Consider the following 22,490-nt stretch of genomic DNA (forward strand, 5'->3'; position numbering starts at 1 on the left):
CAGAAAGTGGTTGATTTTCTGTTTCTAGAATTGCTGTTCTTCTTCTCTTCGATCTCCCGTTGGATTTGTAGGTGTTTGCAATCTTTAGATAAGCTATCTAGCTGATCTCCCACTAGCTGAAGTAGTCTCAGCCTGCTACTTCTCCACCATCTTGACCAAGAACCAGCTCCTTGTTTCATTGAGGAAGTGTACTGTTTTGTAGTTTCTATATTATTTATTTCTGCTCTAATCTTTTTTTCTAAAATTTTAATGTATTTTTAAATTAACATATGATGTATTATTTGCTTCAGGGGTATAGGCCTGTGAATCATCAGTTTTATACAATTCACAGCACTCACCATAGCACATACCCTCCCCAATGTCCATAATCCAGCCAACCTATCCTACCTCCCACCCTACAGCAAAACCTTAGTTTATTTCCTGAGATTAAGAGTCTCTTATGGATGTCTCCTTCCCCGGTCCCATCTTGCTCAACATCACCTGGCATCAGGGAAATACAAATCAAAACCACAGTGAGATACCATCTCACACCAGTCAGAATGGCTAAAATTAACAAGTTAGGAAATGACAGGTGCTGGTGAGGATGCGGAGAAAGGGGAACCCTCCTACATTGTTGGTGGGAATATGGGAATACAAGCTGGTGCGGCCACCCTGGAAATGAGTATGGAGGTTTCTCAAGAAGTTGAAAATGGAGCTACCCTATGACCCAGAACTGCAGTATGGGGTATTTACCCTAAAGATACAAATGTAGTAATCTGAAGTGGCACATGCACCCAAATGTTTATAGCAGCAATGTCCACAGTAGCCAAACTATGGAGAGAGCCTAGGTGTCCATCAATAGAGGAATGGATAAAGAAGAAGCGGTATATATACACAATGGAATACTATGCAGCCATCAAAAATGAAATCTTCCATTTGCAATGACGTAGATGGAACTAGAGGGTATCATGCTAAGCAAAATAAGTCAATCAGAGAAAGACAATTATCTAATCTTTTATTATTTCCCTCCTTCTCCCACTTTTGGCTTCATTTTTTGTTTTTTCTTCTAGATCCTTTAGTTGTAAGGTTCTATTTTTTAAGATTTTTCTTGCTTCTTGAGGTGGGCCTATATTGCCATGTAATTACCTCTGAAGACCTATTTACCTCTGAAGACCACTTTTGCTGTATCACAAAGGTTTTGGACTGTTGTGTTTTCATTTTCTTGTTTTTACGCTGTTAGTGGGAATGTAAATTAGTCCAGCCACTCTGGAAAACAGTATGGAGTTTCCTCAAAAAGTTAAAAATAGAGGTACCTTATGGTTCAGTTATTGCATTACTAGGTATTCACCCAAAGAACACAAAAATACTAATTCAAAGTGATATATGCATCACAAGGTTTATAACAGCATTATCAATAGCCAAATTACAGAAAGGGCCCAAATGTCCATCAACCGATATGGGTAAAGAGGAAGTGGTACACACACACACACACAGGGAAGCATGAAAGGGAAGAATGAAATCTTGCCATTTGCAACAACATGGGTGTAGCTAGAGTGTATAATGGTATGTGAAATAAGTCACCCAAAGAAAGGCAAGTTCCATACGATTTTACTTATATGTGGAATTTAAGAAACAAAAGAAATGCTCATGGGGGGAAAAGGGGAGATGCAAACCAAGAAACAGAGTCTTTTTTTTTAATTCAAGTTAGTTAACATATAGTGTAATATTAGCTTTAGGAGTAGGATTTAGGGATTTATCACTAACATATAACTCCCAGTGCTCACTCATCCCAACAAGTACCCTCCTTAATGCCCATCACCCTTTCATCCCAGCCCCCCTTTTTCCTTCCAGCAACCCTCAATTTGTTCTCTATAGTTGAGAGTCTGTTTTATGGTTTACCTCTCTTTGTGTTTTTATCTTATTTTTTAATTATTTTCCTCCCTTCCCCCTATGTTCATCTGTTCTGTTGCTTAAATTCCACATGTGAGTGAAATCTTATATTTGTCTTTCTCTGACTGATTTATTTTGCTTAGTATAATATACTACTTTGCTTCAAATGACAAGATTTCATTCTTGCTGAAAGCTAATATCCTATTTGTGTGTGTGTGTGTGTGTGTGTGTATGTTTATATACACACAAACATATATACACCACATCTTATCTGTTTATCAACTGGTGGAAATTATTGTTGATAGTGCTGCTGTAAACATTGAGGTACAAAGGCCCCTTTAAATCAGTACTTTTGTATCCTTTGACTAAATTCCTAGTAATGCAATTGCTAGGTCATATGGTTGATCATATTTTTCACTTTTTGAGGAACCTCCATACTGTTTTCCAGAGTGGCTGCAACAGTTTGCATTTCCATTAACAGTTCAAAAGTGGGGCACCTGGGTGGCTCAGTTGGTTGGGCAATTGCCTTCAGCTCAGGTCATGATTCCAGAGTCCTGGGATCAAGGCCCATGTCAGGCTCCCAGCTCCACCCAGAGTCTGCCTCTCCCTCTGACCTTCTTCCCTCTCATGCTCTCTTTCACTCTCTCTCTCTCTCAGATAAATAAATAAAATCTTAAAAATAAAAACAGTGCAAAAGTGTTCCCCTTTAAGAAACAGACTGACTCTAGAGAGAAGACTGTTGATTACTAGAGGGAATGTGGTTGGGGGATGGTTTAAATAAGTGATGACTATTAAGAAGTACACTTGTGATGAGCTCTGGGTGTTGTATTTAAACAAATCACTAAGTTGTACATCTGAAATTAATATTACACTGTATGTTATCTTACTAGAGTTTAAATAAAAACTTAAAAATTATAAAGTCAACAACTATGACTGAATTACCATTTGTCTTTTATCTTTTTTAGTTCTTTATATATTTAGGTCCTCTGATGTTGGGCACATAAGCATTTACACTTTTTATATTGTGTCAATGGATTGGCTCCCATTATCATTGTATAATGACCTTCTTTGTCTCCTTTTACCTTTTTTAGTGTAGTCCAATTTGTCTGATTTGATGATAGATATTCTTGCTTTCTTTCATAGTGTTTTTGAAATATTTTTCTGTCTCTTTACTTTCAGTCTATGTATGTCTTTAAGGTTAAAGTGAATCTTTTGTAGTCAGCATATTATTAGATCATGTTTTTTCATCCATTGAGCCATTCTGTTTCTTTTACTTTTATGTCCCACCCCCATATTTTCAGTTATAGATGTTTACATATTTTTATATTGCATAACCAATAACACATTTTGTTACTTATAGTTATCTTTTTACTATGTGTTTTAACTTTTAAAGTACAGGTGTAAGCAAATGATACACCACCACTTCCATATTATAGAATCTAACTTTGACTATAATTACTAGTGAATTTTATTCTACCTTTAAGTGTTTTTATGTTGTTAGTGAGCATATTTTAAATTTCATTAGTAGATCTCCCTTTAACATTTCTTGTAAGGCAGGTTTAGTGTAGTGAATTCCCTCAGCTTTTGTTTATTCAAGAAAGTATTTCTGAAGGACAGCTTTGCTGGGTATAGTTTCTGGGTTGACAGTTCATTTTTTCTTTTCTTTTTCTAAAGATTCACTTATTTGAGAAATAGAAAGTGACAGAGAGAGTGCATGAATGATGGGAGGGGCAGAGGAAGAAAATCTTCAAGCAGCTTCTCCACTGAGCACAGAGCCCAACACAGGGTTTGATCTCATGATCCATGAAATCATGACCTGAGCCAAAACCAAGAGTCAGATTAAGTGACTTAATCTTAAGTGACTGAGTCACCCAGATGCCCCAGTTGTTTTTTTTTCTCTTTCAATATTTTGATTATATCATCCCATTATCTTTTGGCCTGAAAAGCTTATAATCTTATGAGAGTTCCCTTGTATGTAACTTCTTTCTTCTCTCTTGCTACTCTCAAATCTTTCTTTGTCTTTGACTTTTGATAATTTAGTATATAATGTATCTTAATATTGCCTGGTTCACTGTTCAAACTATTTAGGGTTCTTTGAGCTTCGTGGATATGAATGTTCATTTTTCTCTCCACGTTTGCAAAGTTTTCAGCCATTATTTCTTCAGACATACTTTCTGTCCTTGTCTCTTTCTCTTCTGGCATTCTCATAATGTAGATTTTTTTTTTGTTGTTGTTGTGTCCCATAAATTCCATTGGCTTTCTCTCTCTTTTTCATTTTTTTTCTTTTTGATCTTCTGACTGTGTAATTTCAAATGGTCTATCTTCTAGGTCTCTGATTCTTTCTTCTGCATGACTCAGCCTGGTTTTTAAGCTCTCCATTGAATTCTTCAGATCAGTCATCATATTTTTCAGATCTAGGCTTTCTGGTTGTTGTTTTTGTTTTCAGTGGCTTCTATTTATTTGTTGAACCTCTCTTTCTTTTCATGCATTGTTTCCATAATTTCATTTAATTGTATGTCCGTGTGTTCTTATAGGTCAGTGTGCTAGTTCACTTATTTAAAAGGGATTGTTTTAATTCTTTTTTTTTTTAACTGTTCATAGATCCCCATTGCTTTAGGAGCAGTTATTGAAATTTATTAGTTCCTTTGGTGGTGTATGTTGACCTGATTTTTCATGATCCTTCATTATTTACTTTAGTGCCTGTGCATTTCAGTAAAGAGTCTCTTCTTCCAGACTTCACATGTTCTCTTTGACAGAGACAGTTCTTCACCAGTCAGCTCACTCTGGGTTTCTGAATATGGTGCTGGTAATGTCTTTGGGAAGGTGGAACTTGCCAACAGAATTTGTTTTGGGTCAAGGTCACTGCCTGAGCTCTGAGATTTTGGGGTTTCCTCTGGCTGAGAACAGTTGAATAGGATTGCTCGGTTGCTTCTCTGCACAAGCAAGTCAAGTTACCTCTTAGGTTGTGTTCCACAATTGTCTGGGTTCCCTTGACAAGCTTCCTAAATGGTTAAGTCTGGGTACTATACTCCATAATAGTTGATACTTTGAAATTGTTCAGTTAACAGAACAGGCCCCAGTTTCTGCATATCTTCTTGTTCAGAAATTTAAATCAGGCAAGACTATATACTGAATTCCCTAGCCAGATAGGGCCGCCAGTTTTTCTTTGCAGATGGGAAAAAGCCATGTGTTCTGCTTTCTGCTTAAGATTAACTGTAAGCAGGGCTGTTGGATGAGCTGTGAAACTTCCCATGTGCTCTTGTTAGGTTCCCTGGTTGGTTAGATAGGCAGCTGTATTTAACAATGGGAAGGGCTAAAAATTCATTTGTCTTGCTGAGTGGAGAGGGGAACTATTTTCAAGGCTGGAAGGCTCTTCGTTTTTGGTCTTGACTCAAGTCAAACCATGCCACCAAATTTCCTGGCTCGGTGGGGCCACTGGCCTTGCTCTGTGGATAATTAGCTTTTCCTGCCAGATTCTCCACTCAAGTATTGCTAGTCTATGATGCTCTCCAGGTGTGTCAGCCAGAGTTTCTTGTTAGGTGGTACTGGGAGCTACACTTAGCAGTGGGTGTGGTAGGAAGTGTCTCCCCTCTGAGCAAGCAGGATAGCCAGCCCCAAGCAGCCTCCATATATGACCAATCGGAGTATCTGGTCCAGAGGGGTTTGGAGCTATGCTCATCAATGAGGGGGATTATGAATTAACTCCCCTAGCTGGGCGGAGCAGGTAAACTGACTCCAAGCTGGGAAAAGCTCTTTATTTATGGTCTTGATTAAAATTGGCCCACTGCCCTAATTCCTTAATTGAATAGTGCCACTTGCTGTGTTCTGTGGATGATCAACTTTACCTGCTACACTTTGATCTAGTGCTGCTGAGTTATGCAGCTTCCAGGCATTCTGGCTAGCCTTTCTGGTTAGGAATGGCTAGAAGCTACACTCAGCAATGGGTTGGGCCATGACTTAGCAACCTCGGGGCAGATGAAGCTGCAGGGCTGGAAAGCTCTTCACTTGAGGACCCAAACAAGGCAGACCTATAGCTTGCTGAGTTCTCTGGTCAGACTATACAACCATGTTGGCTCTGCAGGTAAGCCATATCACTGGTAGGACTACTACATGGACATTGCAGTCAGGAATTTGGTCTGCCCAAATCTGAGTGCTAGTTGTTGTGAGCCCCTGTGTGTAATGAGTCACTTTTGCTCCTTTCAATATTCTCTCCTTGTATGTGTCTTTTGACAGTTTGATTATAATGTGTCTCCATATGAATCTATTTTAATTTATCCTAGTAAGAGTTTGCTGAGCTTTGTGGATTTATATGTGGAGAAATCAATGTGGAAAAATTTCTATGTGGAGAAAGTCAAAGACTTTCCTCAGATTTGGGAAGTTTTCAGCTATTATTTATTCAAATCATTTATCTGTCTCTTAGTCTTTTTTCTTTTCCTTTTGGGACTTCTATAATACACATATTGGTCTGCTGGTTAATGTTCCATAAGTTTCTTAGGCCCTGTTTACTTTTTTTCATGCTTTTATTTTGGTCCTCAAACTTGATAATATCAAATTACTTTCCTTCAAGTCCACTGATTCTTCTACCCCTTCCTATTTTCTACTAAACTTTTTTTTTTAAGATTTTACTTATTTATTTGACAGACAGAGATCACAAGTAGGCAGAGAAGCAGGCAGAGAGAGAGGAGGAAGCAGGCTCCCTGCTGAGCAGAGAGCCCGATGTGGGACTCGATCCCAGGACCTGGGATCATGACCTGAGCTGAAGGCAGAGGCTTTAACTCACTGAGCCACCCAGGCGCCCCTCTACTGAACTCTTAGAGTTAACTTTTAAACTCAGTTATTGTACTTGTCATTTCCAAAATTCCTGTTTGGTTCTTTTTATAATTTCTATCTCTTTGATGATATTCTCATTTTGCTCATATACCTTCTTCCTGTTTTCCCTTAGTTCTTTGTCCATATCTTCCTTTAGCTCTTTGAGCATATTTAAGATAGTTATTTTAACATATTTGTCTAGTAAGTTTGATGTCATTTTTTCAGGCATATATTCTTGAGAGTTTTTCCTTTGAATGGGCAATGTTTTCCTGTTTTGTTGTATATATTGTGATTTTTTAAAATGAGTATTTGAAAAACAATTGTCTTCCAGTCCTTGCTGTTGGGATCTGTGCAGTTCAAGGCCTCCAGTAATTTGCCTGGCATAAAGGCTTAAGGTTTCTGCAGGCTTTTTCTTGGGTATGTGTCTCCCTGGTCCTGTGTACATGCTTTTTATTGATTATCCTATTAAAGGTCTTAATTTCCCAGAGAGTATCACTTCTGCTTCTCCTAGACCCCTTGGTTGGTCTGTTATACTCCTCAACCAGTAATCTTCTTCTCCAGATACATGCAGGTCTGCGGTGGCCTTGCAGCTGAGTTTTGCTTGCTGCTTCCTTCTATTTCCTAGGCTAAGATGTAATCCATACCACTTTTAGCTATCTGAGCTCCAAGTTAGGTCTGAAAGAGATTAATCACTCAGGCAGCCTAAATCCAGGTTAGAATTCAGTCTCCTCTGTTCTCTGGTTAATATAAGAGAACTGGGAAACAGGCCAGCACTTCCCCTGAGCTGCATTATGCTGCACCAGAAAGGGAGTATGACAACATCAAGTAAAAATGCTGTGAAACTTCCTACCATTTACAGTGTGGAATGTTTTTGGTTGGGCTTTTGCCTGATTGCTATAGATCTTTGACTGATTACTAAAGCTACCATAATGTTATTCTTGTCAGTCTCTAGTTTTTAATATTTCCATGGGGGATGAGACTCTGGAGCTGTTTAGTTCCATCCACATTGATGCAAAAGTTAAGTATTCATTGTTTCTGATGGCTGAGTAATATTCCATTGTGTAATGGAACGCATCTTCTTTATCCATCCCTCTATAGAAGGGCATCTCGGCTCCACAGTTTGGCTCTTGTGGACATTGCGGCTATGAACATTGGGGTGCATATGGCCCTTCTTTTCGCTACATCTGTATCTTTGAGATAAATACCCAGTAGTGCAATTGCTGGGTCATTGGGTAGCTCTATTTTTACTTTTTGAGGAAACTCCACACTGGTTTCCACAGTGGCTGCACCAACTTGCATTCCCACCAACACTGTAAGAGGGTTCCCCTTTCTCTACATCCTTTCCAACATTTGTTATTTCCTGTCTTGTTAATCTTTGCCATTCTAACTGGTCTAAGGTGGTATCTCAATGTGGTTTTGATTTGAATTTCCCTGATAGCTAATGATGATGAACATTTTTTCATGTGTCTGTTAGCCATTTGTATATCTTCTTTTGAAAAGTGTTCATGTCTTCTGCCTTTTTTAAAAAACTTGATCATTTGAAAGGGCTAGTATCCAAAATCTATAAAGAGCTTAGCAAACTCAACACCCAAAGAACAAATAATCCAATCAAGAAATGGGCAGAGGACATGAACAGACATTTCTGCAAAGGAGACATCCAGATGGCCAACAGACACATGAAAAATTGTTCCACATCACTCGGCATCAGGGAAATACAAATCAAAACCACAATGAGATACCACCTCACACCAGTCAGAATGACTAAAATTAACAATTCAGGAAATGACAGATGCTGGCGAGGATGTGGAGTAAGGAGAACCCTCCTACACTGTTGGTGGGAATGCAAGCTGGTGCAACCACTCTGGAAAATAGCATGGAGGTTCCTCAAAAAGTTGAAAATAGAGCTACTCTATGACCCAGCAATTGCACTACTGGGTATTTGCCCTAAAGATACAAACGTAGTGATCCAAAGGGGCTCGTGCACCTGAATGTTTATAACAGCAATGTCCACAATAGCCAAACTATGGAAAGAACCTAGATGTCCATCAACAGATGAATGGATAAACAAGATGTGATATATATATTCCCATATATATATATATATAAATACTATGCAGCCATCAAAAGAAATGAAATCTTGCCATTTACAACGACGTGGATGGAACTAGAGGGTATTATGCTTAGCAAAATAAGTCAGTCGGAGAAAGACAACTATCATATGATCTCCCTGATATGAGGAAGTGGAGATGCAATGTGAGGGGCTTGGGGGGTAGGAAAAGAATAAATGAAACAAGATGGGCTCGGGGGAGACAAATCATAAGAGACTCTTAATCTCACAGAACACACTGAGGGTGGCCAGGGGGTGGGAGTAGGGAGAGGGTGGTAGGGTTATGGACATTGGGGAGGGTATGTGCTATGGTGAGTGCTGTGAAGTATGTAAACCTGGTGATTCACAGACCTGTACCCCTGGGGCTAATAATACATTATATATTTATAAAAAAAAAATTTTTAAATTGATCATTTGTGTTTTGGGTGTTGAGTTTGAGAAGTTGTCTGTGGATCTTGGATATCAGCCCTTTGTCTATAGTGTCATTTGCAACAATCTTCTCCCATTCTGTGGGTTGCCTCTTTGTTTTGTTGATTATTTCCTTTGCTATGCAGAAGCTTTTCATCGTGCTGAATTCCCAAAAGCTCATTTTCACTTTTGTTTCCTTTGCCTTTGGAGACATGTCTTGAAAGAAGTTGCTGTGGCTGATGTTGAAAATGTTACTTCCTATGTTCTACTCTAAGATTTTGATGGATTCCTGTTTCACATTGAGGTCTTTCATCCATTTAGAGTTTATCTTCGTGTATGGTGTAAGAGAATGGTCGAGTTTCATTCTTCTGTATATAGCTGTCTAATTATCCCAGCACCATTTATCAAAGAGACTATCTTTTTTCCATGGATATTTTTTCCTGCTTCATTGAAGATTAGTTGACCTTACAGTTGAGAGTCCAAATCTGGGTTCTCTATTCTGTTCCATTGATCTATGTGTCTCTTTTTGTGCCAGTACTATGCTGTTTTCGTGATCACAGCTTTGTAATATAACTTGAAATCAGGGAACGTGATGCCCCCAGGTTTTTTGTTTTTGTTTTTGTTTTTGTTTTTGTTTTTCTTTTTCAACATTTCCTTGGCAATTCAGGGTCTTTTCTGGTTCCACACAAATTTTAGGATTGTTTGCTCCAGCACTTTGAAAAATGCCATTGGTATTTTGATCAGGTTGATGTTGAAAGTATAGATTGCTCTGTGCAGCATAGACATTTTAACAACGTTTATTCTTCTGATCCATGAGCATGGAAAGTTTTTCCATCTTTTTGTGTCTTCTTCAATTTCTTTTTTTTTTTAAGATTTTATTTATTTATCTGTCAGAGAGAGTGAGCACAGGCAGAGGCGGAGGGAGAAGCAGGCTCCCCGCTGAGCAAGGAGCACGATGTGGGACTCGATCCCAGGACGCGGGGATCATGACCCGAGCCGAAGGCAGCTGCCCAACCAACTGAGCCACCCAGGCGTCCCTTCTTCAATTTCTTTAATGAGTGTTCTGTACTTCTTGAGTATAGATCCTTTAGCTCTTTGGTTAGGTTTATTCCAAGGTATCTTATGGTTCTTGGTGCTATAGTAAATGGAATTGATTCTCTAATTTCTATTTCTACAGTTGCATTGCTAGTGTTTAAGTGAGCAACTGATTTCTGTGCACTGATTTTATAACCTGCCACATTACTGAATTGCTGTACGAGTTCTAGTAATCTGAGGTAGGAGTCTTTTGGGTTTTCCACATGAAGTATTATGTCATCCTTGAAGACAGAGAGTTTGACTTCTTCTTTGCCTATTTGAATACATTTTATTTCTTTTTCTTGTCTGATTGCTGTTGCTAGGACTTCTGTTACTATGTTTAACAATAGTGGTGAGAGTGGGCATCATTGTTCAGATCCTGATCTAAGTGGAAAGGCTCTCAGCGGAAAGGCTCTCAGCTTTCCCCATTGAGAATGATATTCACTGAGGGTTTTTCGTAGATGGATTTTATGAGCTTGAGGAATATTCCCTCTATCCCTATACTCTAGGGAGTTTTAATCTGGTAAGAATGCAGTATTTTGTCAAATGCTTTTTCTGCATCCTTGAGAGGACCATGTGGATGTTGTCTTTTCTCTTATTTACATATTATATCACATTGATTGATTTGCAAATGTTGAACCACCTTGCATCCCAGGGATAAATCCCATCTGGTCATGGTGGATAATCATTTTAATGTACTGTTGGATCCTATTAGCTAGGATCTTGTTGAGAATTTTGGTATCCATATTCATCAGGGATATTGGTCTGAAATTCTCCTTTTTGATGCGGTCTTTGCTTGGTTTGGTGATCAAGGTAATGCTGGCCTCATAGAGTGAGTCTGGAAGTTTTCCTTCTGTTACTATATTTTGAAATAGTTTTAGGAAAATAGGTATTATTCTTTGAATGTTTGGTAGACTTCCCCCAGGGAATCCATCAGCCCATGGACTCTTGTTTTTTGGGAGGTTTTGATCACTACTTCCATCTTGTTTCTGGTTATTGGTCTATTCATGTTGTCAATTTCTTCGTGTTTCAGTCTTGGAAGTTTATAAGTTTCCAGGAATTCATCCATTTCTTTCTGGTTGCTTAACTTATTTGTATATAGCTGTTGTTAATAATTTCTGATAATTATATTTATTTCCTTGGTGTTAGTTGTGACTTCTCTCCTTTCATTCATAATTTTATTAATTTGGGTCCTTTCTCTTGTCTTTTAGATTAGTTTGGCCAGTGGTTTATCGATCATATTAATTCTTTCAAAGAACCAACTTCTAGTTTCATTGATGTGTTCTACTATATTTCTGGTTTCTAATTCATTGATCTCTGTTCTAATCTTAATTATTTCCCTTTTCATGTGTGGGTTAGGTTTAATTTGTTGTTGATCCTCCAGATCTTTAAGGTGTAAACACAGCTCGTGTATCCAGGATTTTTTTTACTTTTTTAAGTGAAGCTTGGGTGGCTATGTATTTCCCCTTAGGACTTAGGCCTTTGCCATATCCCATAGGTTTTGTATTGATGGTCTTCATTCTCATTGGTTTCCATGAATTGTTTAAGTTCTTCTTTGATTTCCTCATTAATCCAAACATTTTTGAGCAGGATGCTCTTTAGCTGCCAATTAATTTAATATCTTCCAAACTTTTTCTTGTGATTGAGTTCCAGTTTCAAAGCATTGTGGTCTGGGAATATGCAGGGAATAATGTCAATCTTTTGATATTGGTTGAGACCTGATTTGTGACCAAGTATATGATCTATTCTGGAGAAAGTTCCATGCGTGCTCAAGAAGAATGAATATTCTGTTGTTTTAGGGTGCAATGTTATGTGTTTATCTATGAGTTCTATCTGGTCCAGTGTATCATTCAAAGCTCTTTTTTTTAAGATTTTATTTGACAGACAGAGATCACAAGTAGGCAGAGAGGCAGGCAGAGAGAGGAGGAAGCAGGCTCCCCACTGAGCAGAGAGCCCAATGTGGGGCTCGATCCCAGGACCCTGGGATCATGACCTGAGCCGAAGGCAGAGGCTTTAACCCACTGAGCCACCCAGGCACCCCTCTTTTTTTTTTTAATACCATATTGTGTCCCTTGATTTTTTAATTAATTATTTTTATTAACATATAATGTATTATTTGCCCTAAGGGTACAAGTTTGTGAATCATCAGGCTTACATACTTCACAGCACTCACCATATCACCAAACTGGCAAAGCTCTTGTTTCTTTGTTGATTTTCTGCTTAGATGATCTATGGCTGAGAGTGGAGTGTTGAGGTCTCCTACAATTAAGGTATTATTATCAATATGTCTATTTTGGTCAACAGTTGGCTTATGTAGTTGGCTGCTTTCATATTAGGGGCATAGATATTTACAACTGATAGATCTTTTTGGATAGACCCTTTAAGAATGATATAGCGTCCTTCTGTATCTCTAACATACATACATAGTCTTTAGCTAAAATTCTAATTGGTCTGATATGAGAATTGCTACCTCAGCTTCCTTTTGAGGTCCATTGGCATGAGAGATGGTTCTCCATCCCTTCCCTTTCAGTGTGGATGTATCTTTAGGTTCAAAATGGTCTCTTTTAGACAGCGTGTGGATGGCTCCTATCTTTTTATCCAATCTGCAACCCTGTGCCACTTCATAGGAGCATTTAGGCTGTTCAAATTGAGACTGATTATTGGAAGATAAGATTCTATTGTCATCATTTTGCCTATGAAGTCCTTTTTTCTATAGATTGTCTCTGTAAATTTCTGTTCTATATCATAGTTGGGGTCTTTCTCCTTTTATAGAACCCCACTTAATATTTCTTGCAGAGCCAGTTTAGTTGTTACATTCTTTCAGTCTCTGCTGGTCCTGGAAGCTCCTTATCTCTCCATCCATTCTGAATGACAGCCTTGCCAGATAAAGAATTCTTGGCTGCATATTATTCTCATTTATTACCCTGAATATGTCTTGCCAGCCCTTTCTGGTATGCCAGGTCTCTGTGGACAGGTCTGATGTTATTCTGATGTTCCTCTCTCTGTATGTAAGGACTCTTTTCCCCCTAACTGTCCTTAAAATGGTTTCCTTGGTTCTAAGATTTGTAGGTTTTACTATTACATGCCAGGGCATTGGTCTGGTCTACTTGGTTCTGGGAGGGGTCCTCTCTGCCTCTAGGACATGATTACTCATTTCCTTCCCCAGATTAGGAAAGTTCTCCACTCTGATTTGGTCAAATATATCTTCTAGTCCTCTCTCTCCATCCTCTCAGGGATCCCAATAATTCTGACATTGGAATGTATCATGGCGTCATTTATTTTTCTATTTCTGTTTCCATGGATTTTTTTAAAATTTATTTTCAGCGTAACAGTATTCATTGTTTTTGTACCACACCCAGTGCTCCATGCAATCCGCACCCTCTCCAATACCCACCACCTGGTTCCCCCAACCTCCCACCCCCCCACCTCTTCAAACCCCACAGATTGTTTTTCAGAGTCCATAGTCTCTCATGGCTCACCTCCCCCTCCAATTTCCCTCAACTCCCTTCTCCTCTCCAACTCCCCTTGTCCTCCATGCTATTTGTTATGCTCCACAAATAAGTGAAACCATATGATAATTGACTCTCTCAGCTTGACTTATTTCACTCAGCATAATCTCTTCCAGTCCCGTCCATGTTGCTACAAAAGTTGGGTATTCATCCTTTCTGATGGAGGCATAATACTCCATAGTGTATATGGACTACATCTTCCTTATCCATTCGTCCATTGAAGGGCATCTTGGTTCTTTCCACAGTTTGGCGACTGTGGCCATTGCTGCTATAAACATTGGGGTGCAGATGGCCCTTCTTTTCACATCTGTATTTTTGTGGTAAATACCCAGTGGTGCAATTGCAGGGTCATAGGGAAGCTCTATTTTTAATTTCTTGAGGAATCTCCACACTGTTCTCCAAAGTGGCTGCACCAACTTGCATTCCCAACAACAGTATAAGAGGGTTCCCCTTTCTCCACATCCCCTCCAACACATGTTGTTTCCTGTCTTGCTAATTTTGGCCATTCTAACTGGTGTAAGGTGGTATCTCAATGTGGTTTTAATTTGAATCTCTCTGATGGCTAGTGATGATGAACATTTTTTCATGTGTCTGATAGCCATTTGTATGTCTTCATTGGAGAAGTGTCTGTTCATATCTTCTGCCCATTTTTTATATGATTGTCTGTTTTGTGTGTGTTGAGTTTGAGGAATTCTTTATAGATCCTGGATATCAACCTTTTGTCTGTACTGTCATTTGCAAATACCTTCTCCCATTCCGTGGGTTGCCTCTTTGTTTTGTTGACTGTTTCCTTTGCTGTGCAGAAGCTTTTGATTTTGATGAAGTCCCAAAAGTTCATTTTCGCTTTTGTTTCCTTTGCCTTTGGAGACATATCTTGAAAGAAGTTGCTGTGGCTGATATCGAAGAGGTTACTGCCTATGTTCTCCTCTAGGATTCTGATGGATTCCTGTCTCACATTGAGGTTTTTTATCCATTTTGAGTTTATTTTTGTGTACAGTGTAAAAGAATGGTCGAGTTTCATTCTTCTAAATATAGCTGTCCAGTTTTCCCAGCACCATTTATTGAAGGCTTTCTTATACACTAACAATGAAAATACAGAAAGAGAAATTAGAGAATTGATTCCATTTACTATAGCACCAAGGACCATAAGATACCTGGGAATAAACCTAACCAAAGAGGTAAAGGATCTGTACTCGAGGAACTACAGAACACTCATGAAAGAAATTGAAGAAGACACAAAAAGATGAAAGACCATGCCATGCTCTTGGATTGGAAGAATAAACATTGTTAAAAATGTCTATACTGCCTAGAGCTATCTATACTTTTAATGCCATGCCGATAAAAATTCCACTGGTATTTTTCAAAGAGCTGGAGCAAATAATCTGAAAATTTGTATGGAATCAGAAGAGACCCCGAATCGCTAAGGAAATGTTGAAAAACAATAATAAAACTGGGGGCATCACGTTACCTGATTTCAAGCTTTGCTACAAAGCTGTGATCACCAAGACAGCATGGTACTGGCATAAAAACAGACACATAGACCAGTGGAACAGAGTAGAGAGCCCAGATATGGACCCTCAACTCTATGGGCAAATAATCTTCGACAAAACAGGGAAAAATATCCAGTGGAAAAAAGACAGTGTCTTCAATAAATGGTGTTTCCATGGATTTTAAGCTGTTTGTTCCAGGCCTCCTCTTGCTCCTTTTCTATCAGTTTGTCTTCAAGATCACTAATTTGTTCTTTTGCATCATTTACCCTAACTGTTAGAGTATCTAGATTAGATTGTAGCTCATTGATAGCATTTTTAAGTTCTGCCAGATCCACTCTCATTTCTGACCTTAGAGAATCTATATTGCTATTAATAGTTTTCTCCAGCTTATTGTCTTCATAACTGCTACACTGAAGTCTATTTCTGACATCTTGCTTAGATCCATATCCATTAAATCTGCAAGAGAGGTCATTGTCTCTGGGCCTTTCCTTTGTTGGGTGTTCCTCCTCCTAGTCATGCTGTTGTGTTGTGGTTGAGTGGATGTATAGTTTAAAATATCAACCACAAACCAGGGAAGGTTCAGAGAAATCTGAAGTGACCAAAACAAACAAACAAACAAACAAAAAAATGCACCAGCCAAAGTGAGACACAAGAGTAAGATTTATAAGGTACAAACAAAAACAAACAAACAAGAAGACCGACCAAACAAACAAAAAAAAACCAGAAAAGCAAAAACAAAACAAAACAAAAACTAAAACAAAGGAACCCAAAATAAAAGGCACAAAGGAACCAATATAAAAGTGGTTATAATCCCTCCATTTGGATCAGGAAGGGTATTTCAGTTCTTCCTGGGTGTATTTTGTTCTCTTTGTTAGAGAACTCTACTTCCCATAAATACGAGAAAATTAAAACTGGTATATATATCAAGGTAGTATTGAATAGAGAAAAAAGGACTACATTGAAACTTATATTTATATATATATCTATATAAAATGAAAAATAAAAAAATGTATGTTTGAAAATGTTCAAGTTTAAAAGTTACTATGGAGTATGTTGTATTAAACATCTAGGTGAAATGATAAGTAGGTTAAAAGAAAAAGAGAGAAAAGTTGTATCTAAGAAATATACAGGCTGCGAGGCAGTACCAGGAGCTTAATATATTGTTTTCCCCTTGTTTTGGAGGTTTACAGTTTAAGGGAGACCCTGCGGTTCTTGTCCTCCTGTTCTTTCAGCTTGTGTTCTAGGGGAGCGGGCTGCCATGTTGTTTTTCAGTCAGTCCTGCTTGGGAGGAGTTGCCCTGCCCCCTATTAAGGGGCTAGGCCCCGTGGAAACTGTTTTTTCGGGCTTTTGTTCTCTGGAGGCTTTTGTTCTCCGGAGGCTTTTTCATCTTTTTGGAGGGTCATAGCAAAGTAAACTGTCTGCACTCGACCTCCGGCTCAAAGAGAAGCCACAATCTGCTCCCGTCTGAAGCCTCCAGAGTAGTCTACCCTTCTGTAAGTGACACTGAAAATAGTAGCCTCCTATAGGCGGTGTGTGCCCCCAGCGACCCTTTCAGTGGTTGACTGTGGACCCCTCTTGTCTCCATACCCTCATGCCACCAAAACCACCAGTGATTTTGGTCCTGGTGGCTGCTGTTTCTGGGACCATTGGCTTAGGTCCATGTCTGCCACCACCGGGTCCTAGCATTTGCCCCTTAGGCCCCTTTTTTCTGTTTGAGTGCTGTTATCAGTCCCTTCCCTTCTTGCAGCCATTGGTCTCGAAGATATTGCTGGTCCCCAAGTGCAGGACATTTTTGCACTGGGGTATTGTTTTACTTTCCAGTGGCTAGCTTCTGGTGGCCCCCTCCCCCTTCTGTTTATCCTTCAATATCTGTCCGCACAATCCCAACTCATCCTTCATAACTCTTGAGTGATGATCATCTGGCCCCATAGAGATCCAGACGTGTATAATCTTACATCTCAGGCTGATTTTATGGGTGTTCAGAGTTGCTTGGGAGATTTCTAGGTAAATTCAGAGGACCAGTTGAAAAGGAGTCCCCCACTTCTCCACCATCTTGGTGGAACCTCCTCTATTTTTCATGGAATTAGATGTAAATTTATTTTGGTATTCATGGCCTCCACAAAGTAACCCTAATTCCATTCTGAGTTCTAGTTGAACTGATCTTTTCCAGACACATCCTATCCTTTCATTCCATTGTGCTCATGCCCTTCTCTTCCCCTGGAATGCTCTTTGTTATTTCTATCAAAATTCTGCTCATTTTTTTAAAGTTCAGCTGAGATAAATCCTCAAGTTGGATGTAATTTTGCCATATCTTGAACTCCTATTGCATTTAATTTGTTGTACCTTTCTTATGACACTTATCATAGTATTCTTATATTAAAGTCATTTATGTTCCTTTCTTACCTTTTCCTCTCATATCATAATTCTTGCCCTCTAGGAAATTATGCCTTACACAGCTTCTTTATTTCCTGTAGCACCTAAAATAGCACCTACTTTAGAAGAGATGCCTGATAAATACTTGAACAGATTTCAATTAGTTACTTTGGAAAGTTATCTATACTTATTTCGATGATGTTTAATTTGTCAAGTTATTGAAGTTCTTTACAATTGCTTTAAGAGCCTCTGAGATTTTTTTAAATGCTTTTTTGGCAGCAAATCATCATTTGGGGAAGAATTTGATTTTGGAACATAATATTTATTCTAAGCTACACTTAATGAATAATATTGATGTTCAATTTGGGCTTTTATGTTTTCAGTTAAAACAAAGGGAATACGAATTAATGAGACATAGTCTCTGTCTCCCAACTCCAAAAGAAAAGTTCCCAAAATGTTTTCGACAATGGCAACATCATTGTAATGACTTTATAACTTCCTAAGTTTTCTACTTTGAAACATACAGTACTCATTCAAATGTGTCAAGTTTGAATATATTTGTTACATCAGTCTTGTTTCTTTGTCAGTTAATTTTACAGTTTTCCAGACCAGGGTGTTGAAAATGTGTTTGGAATTTAAATATCATTTAAATGATATATATATTGTGCTGCTCATTTGAAATACTATTTTTGTAGCTTCTGGTGAAGAAGAAATTAAATCATCACTATTGACCAAACAAAACTTTCCACATTTGAAGAAAATATGTTTATACAGTATTATTATTTTAAAAAGCGTACAAGTTCAGCTGCTGTGGTTGGCTTTCCTGAGTTTTACCAGAAACACAAAGAACTGAAAAAAGATTCTTTTTTAATTCTTATTTATTTTTAAAATTTATTTTCAGTGTTCCAGAATTCATTGTTTATGCACCACACCCAGTGCTCCATGCAATATGTACCCTCCATAATACCCACCACCAGGCTTACCCAACCCTCACCCCTCTCCCCTCCAAAACCCTCAGATTGCTTTTCAGAGTCCACAGTCTCTCATGGATCATCTCCCCCTCCTATTTCCCCCAACTCCCTTTTCCTCTCCATTGAAAAAAGATTTGAAGTAAACAGGAGAAGGTAGTTGAATATACCATTTGAGTATTATGTAACTGGTGTCCCAGAATTTTTTTTAAAAAAAGGTGAAACTTCATCTCTTCCCAATGCACATAGAATTGATAATATTTGTATGTGAATGTCCTTATAGGAGTTTTCTATTTTCTTGCTTACATACAATTGACTTAAGCAGAAAATCACATTTTATCTATCCATCTATCTATTTATTTAATTTTATTTAGAGAGAGAGAGAGAGAGTTTCAGTGGGGGGAGGGACAGAGGGAGAGAATCTCAAGCAGCCTCCCCTGAGTGTGGATCCTAACATGGGGCTCAATTCCACCACCTAGAAATCATGATGTGAGTCGAAATCAAGAGTCAGACACTTAACCGACTAAACCACCCAGGCACCCCAGAAAAAAAACCACATTTTATATTCTTAAAATGTATAATGCCCAATTTTAAAGACATTCGATTATCATGTATATTGTATGAATCATTTTTTTATTTCATATGTAACTTTTTAATACTTGTTTATGGGAGGGGTTTCAATTTGTTTGGTTTAACATGTTTTCTGGAGCAAATTTATATAGCCAGTTTTAAATTATCATAACAGGTAGAAGCATGTGCACAGATAATCCAAAATCGTTGGGTATCTCTGTTTTTTCAAGAATATATTGGGGCGCCTGGGTGGCTCAGTGAGTTAGGCCGCTGCCTTTGGCTCAGGTCATGATCTCAGGGTCCTGGGATCGAGTCCTGCATCGGGCTCTCTGCTCATCAGGGAGCCTGCTTCCCTTCCTCTCTCTCTGCCTGCCTCTCTGCCTACTTGTGATCTCTCTCTGTCAAATAAATAAATAAAATCTTTTAAAAAAAAAGAATATATTGTGTGATTATTGCAGTAGTCTTACCTCTTTCACTGAGCTAGCAACCACTTTACTTTACAAGCATTATATTATATAGCAAGTACTGATGTGAGGACAAGAAAGTGTATGTTTTAAAGAATGTTTTTCCATAAAAATTTCATTATCATTCAGTTTACCAATTTTATTTATTTATTATTTTAGTTTACCATTTTAAGAATCAATTACTCAAAACTTTTCATGATCCTCAAGCATAATAGTTTATTGCCATGTTACTGTAATGGGATTTTAACTCAAATAAAAGTACTTTTTTCCTTAAAAGTATTATTTGGAGTTTATATCATTAATTTTTTTTAGGCTATCCCTAGTATGTTGGTGTACTTTGAACTCAAAATAAAATTTCAGATCTAGTGGCCAGGGGCAGTAATAATTTATCTGAATTTTGAATAATTAAGGATATTACTTTACTATTTGCATTGACTGATTATCACTCCTTATCAGTGGCATAATACTGTTTCATAGGTCATCACTAAATGTAATTTTATCAAAACAATAAATTTTCTATTCAATACCATATTCTCAGGATCACCAATTTGCAAGGCTGATTTGACTTGTCAGTCTCTCAGGAGGTATGTGCTTGGGAGGGAAGGAGAGGGCAGGAGGAGAATTTGGAGTATTCCCCCAAACTTGTGAATCCCAGGAAAATGTATGGTTACATCTAGGCTACCCTGTATTGTAGCTCCCAGGACCACCTTGGTCTCTGTAAACAGTTGCCAGAATCCAACTAGAGTAGCACTTATCTCCTTGTGAGACAGTGCTGATGTAATAAGGTTTTGCTGGCTATTCATCTTAGTAGTTTCTGCTTAAAAAGGAAATTGCGGTTATGTAGGCTAAGTCTAGAAAACTAATATATAGCATGATGACTATAGTTAATAAGTTAATTATTATAACATGTATTCTACAGAGTGCTGAATTTTTACTATAAGAATTTTATTTTTTGAAGATTTTATTTATTTCAGAGAAAGCACAAATGTGCAGAGGGGCAGAAGGAGAGGGACAAGCAGGGAGCCCGAAGCAGGGGTTAATCCCAGGACCCCAGGATCATGTCCTGAGCTAAAGGCAGATGCTTAACCAGCTGAGCCACCAGACTCCCCTATAAAAATTTTCTTGTCCACAGAATTTTGAAGCATGCTTCTAGGCCCCGATAATGCCCTATAAATTTTCTTGAATTTCCAGGGGAACTGTACTACTTTTAAAGGAAGGCCCTTTAAATCTATTGTGTTTAATAAGGAAATGACACTGTCTACGTGGGGCATATGCTCTGAATGCAGAACTATCTTGACATCCTGTATGAATTTTTTGCTATTGATCATTATTTGAAGTACTGTCGATGCATACCTTGCTGAAATTCCATTTCTTGTTTCCACAGATTTCAGGAAACCTTACTGTGCCTTGGATTACAGGGTGTTCTAGAAAAAGAGCAGTAAGTAATCTTTCATTTAAAACAACAAGTAGGGTTTTCCCCTGTGTTGTTAATAAGAATGCCATTGAGAATATTTTCATGATAAAGTTGGCAAAATTGAACCTCATTAAAACTGCATTATCTCAAAGTACATATTCTGAGATCATAATATTTATATATATTACCAATATAATCTTAAATGAAATGTAGTATTCAGTGCACCATCTAACCTTTGAGCAGGTTTTTATAGTTTTAAAAAGCACACAAAGATAATTAATGGGATAGGTGAAATAGAGGGGAATAAGAAGAGCATTGAGTAATGTATAGAATTGTTGAATCATTATATTACACCCCTGAAACTAATATATATCTAACACTCTATATTAACTATACTTCAGTAAAAAGATAAAATAACAATATTTTTATATCTAATTATCCCAGTTAATTTGATCATATAATTGAGTTATGATTGATTTAAATGTCTCGATCAAAATTAAGAAATTTACATTACTATTTATTTTAGTGCATTTCAGTATTTTTATGGTTGTAAAAGCCTTAACACACAATATGTTTTTTCCTTTAAATTCAATTATCCAATGATTGGTACATCATTAGTTTTTGATAACATGTTCAACTATGCATTAGTTGTATATAACATCCAGTGCTCATCACATCATTTACCCTCCTTAATGCTCAACAACCAGTTACCCCATCTCTCCATCCCCTCTCCCTTTCTGCAGTCCTCAGTTTGTTTCCCAGAGTCAGAAGTCACATATGGTTTGTCTCCCTCTCTGATTTCTTCCCATTCATTTTCCCCTCCCTTCACCTATTGTATTCTTCACCATTCCCATGTGATAATTGTCTTTCTCTGATTGACTTATTTCACTTAGCATGATTACCTCCAACTTCATCCATGTATATGTAAATGATATTCATATTTTCTGATGGCTAAGTAATATCCCATTGTATATGTGAGCCACATCTTCTTTACCCATTCATCTGTTGAAAGACATCTTGGCTCCTTCCACAGTTTGGCTATTGTGAACATTGGTGCTATGAACATTGGGATACATGTGCCCCTTCTTTTCACTATATCTGTATCTTTGGGGTAAATATACCCAATTGCTGGGTCATAGGGAAGCTCTATTTTTAACATCTTGAGGAACCACCATACTGTTTTCCCGAGTGGCTGTACCAGTTTGCATTCCCACCAACAGTGTAATAGGGTTCCCCTTGCTCCACATCCTTGCCAACATTTGTTGTTTCCTGCCTTGGTAATTTTAGCCATTCTAACTGGTGTAAGGTAGTATCTCATTGTGGCTTTGATTCATATTTCGCTGAAGGCAAGTGATGTGGAGCATTTTTTCATAGGTCTGTTAGCCATTTGTATGTCTTTTTTTTTTTTAAATCACTAGTTTTTATTTTTTTTTTT

General features: G+C 37.9%; 1 protein-coding gene across 1 annotated transcript in view; it reads left to right on the plus strand.

Annotated features, from left to right (window-relative positions):
* The window catches only part of LOC111139441 (highly divergent homeobox), a 187,556-nt gene that overhangs the window by 28,202 nt on the left and 136,864 nt on the right, over window positions 1-22,490 (plus strand). The window contains exon 2 of the mRNA XM_022491690.1: window positions 21,026-21,079. Within this exon, the coding sequence (XP_022347398.1) occupies window positions 21,026-21,079 (54 nt within the window). The remainder of the gene's footprint in view (window positions 1-21,025; window positions 21,080-22,490) is intronic.

Source organism: Enhydra lutris, unplaced genomic scaffold (genome assembly GCF_002288905.1).
Source record: "Enhydra lutris kenyoni isolate GAN:26980312 unplaced genomic scaffold, ASM228890v2 scaffoldscaffold107, whole genome shotgun sequence".
Classification (NCBI taxonomy): Eukaryota; Metazoa; Chordata; class Mammalia; order Carnivora; family Mustelidae; genus Enhydra; species Enhydra lutris.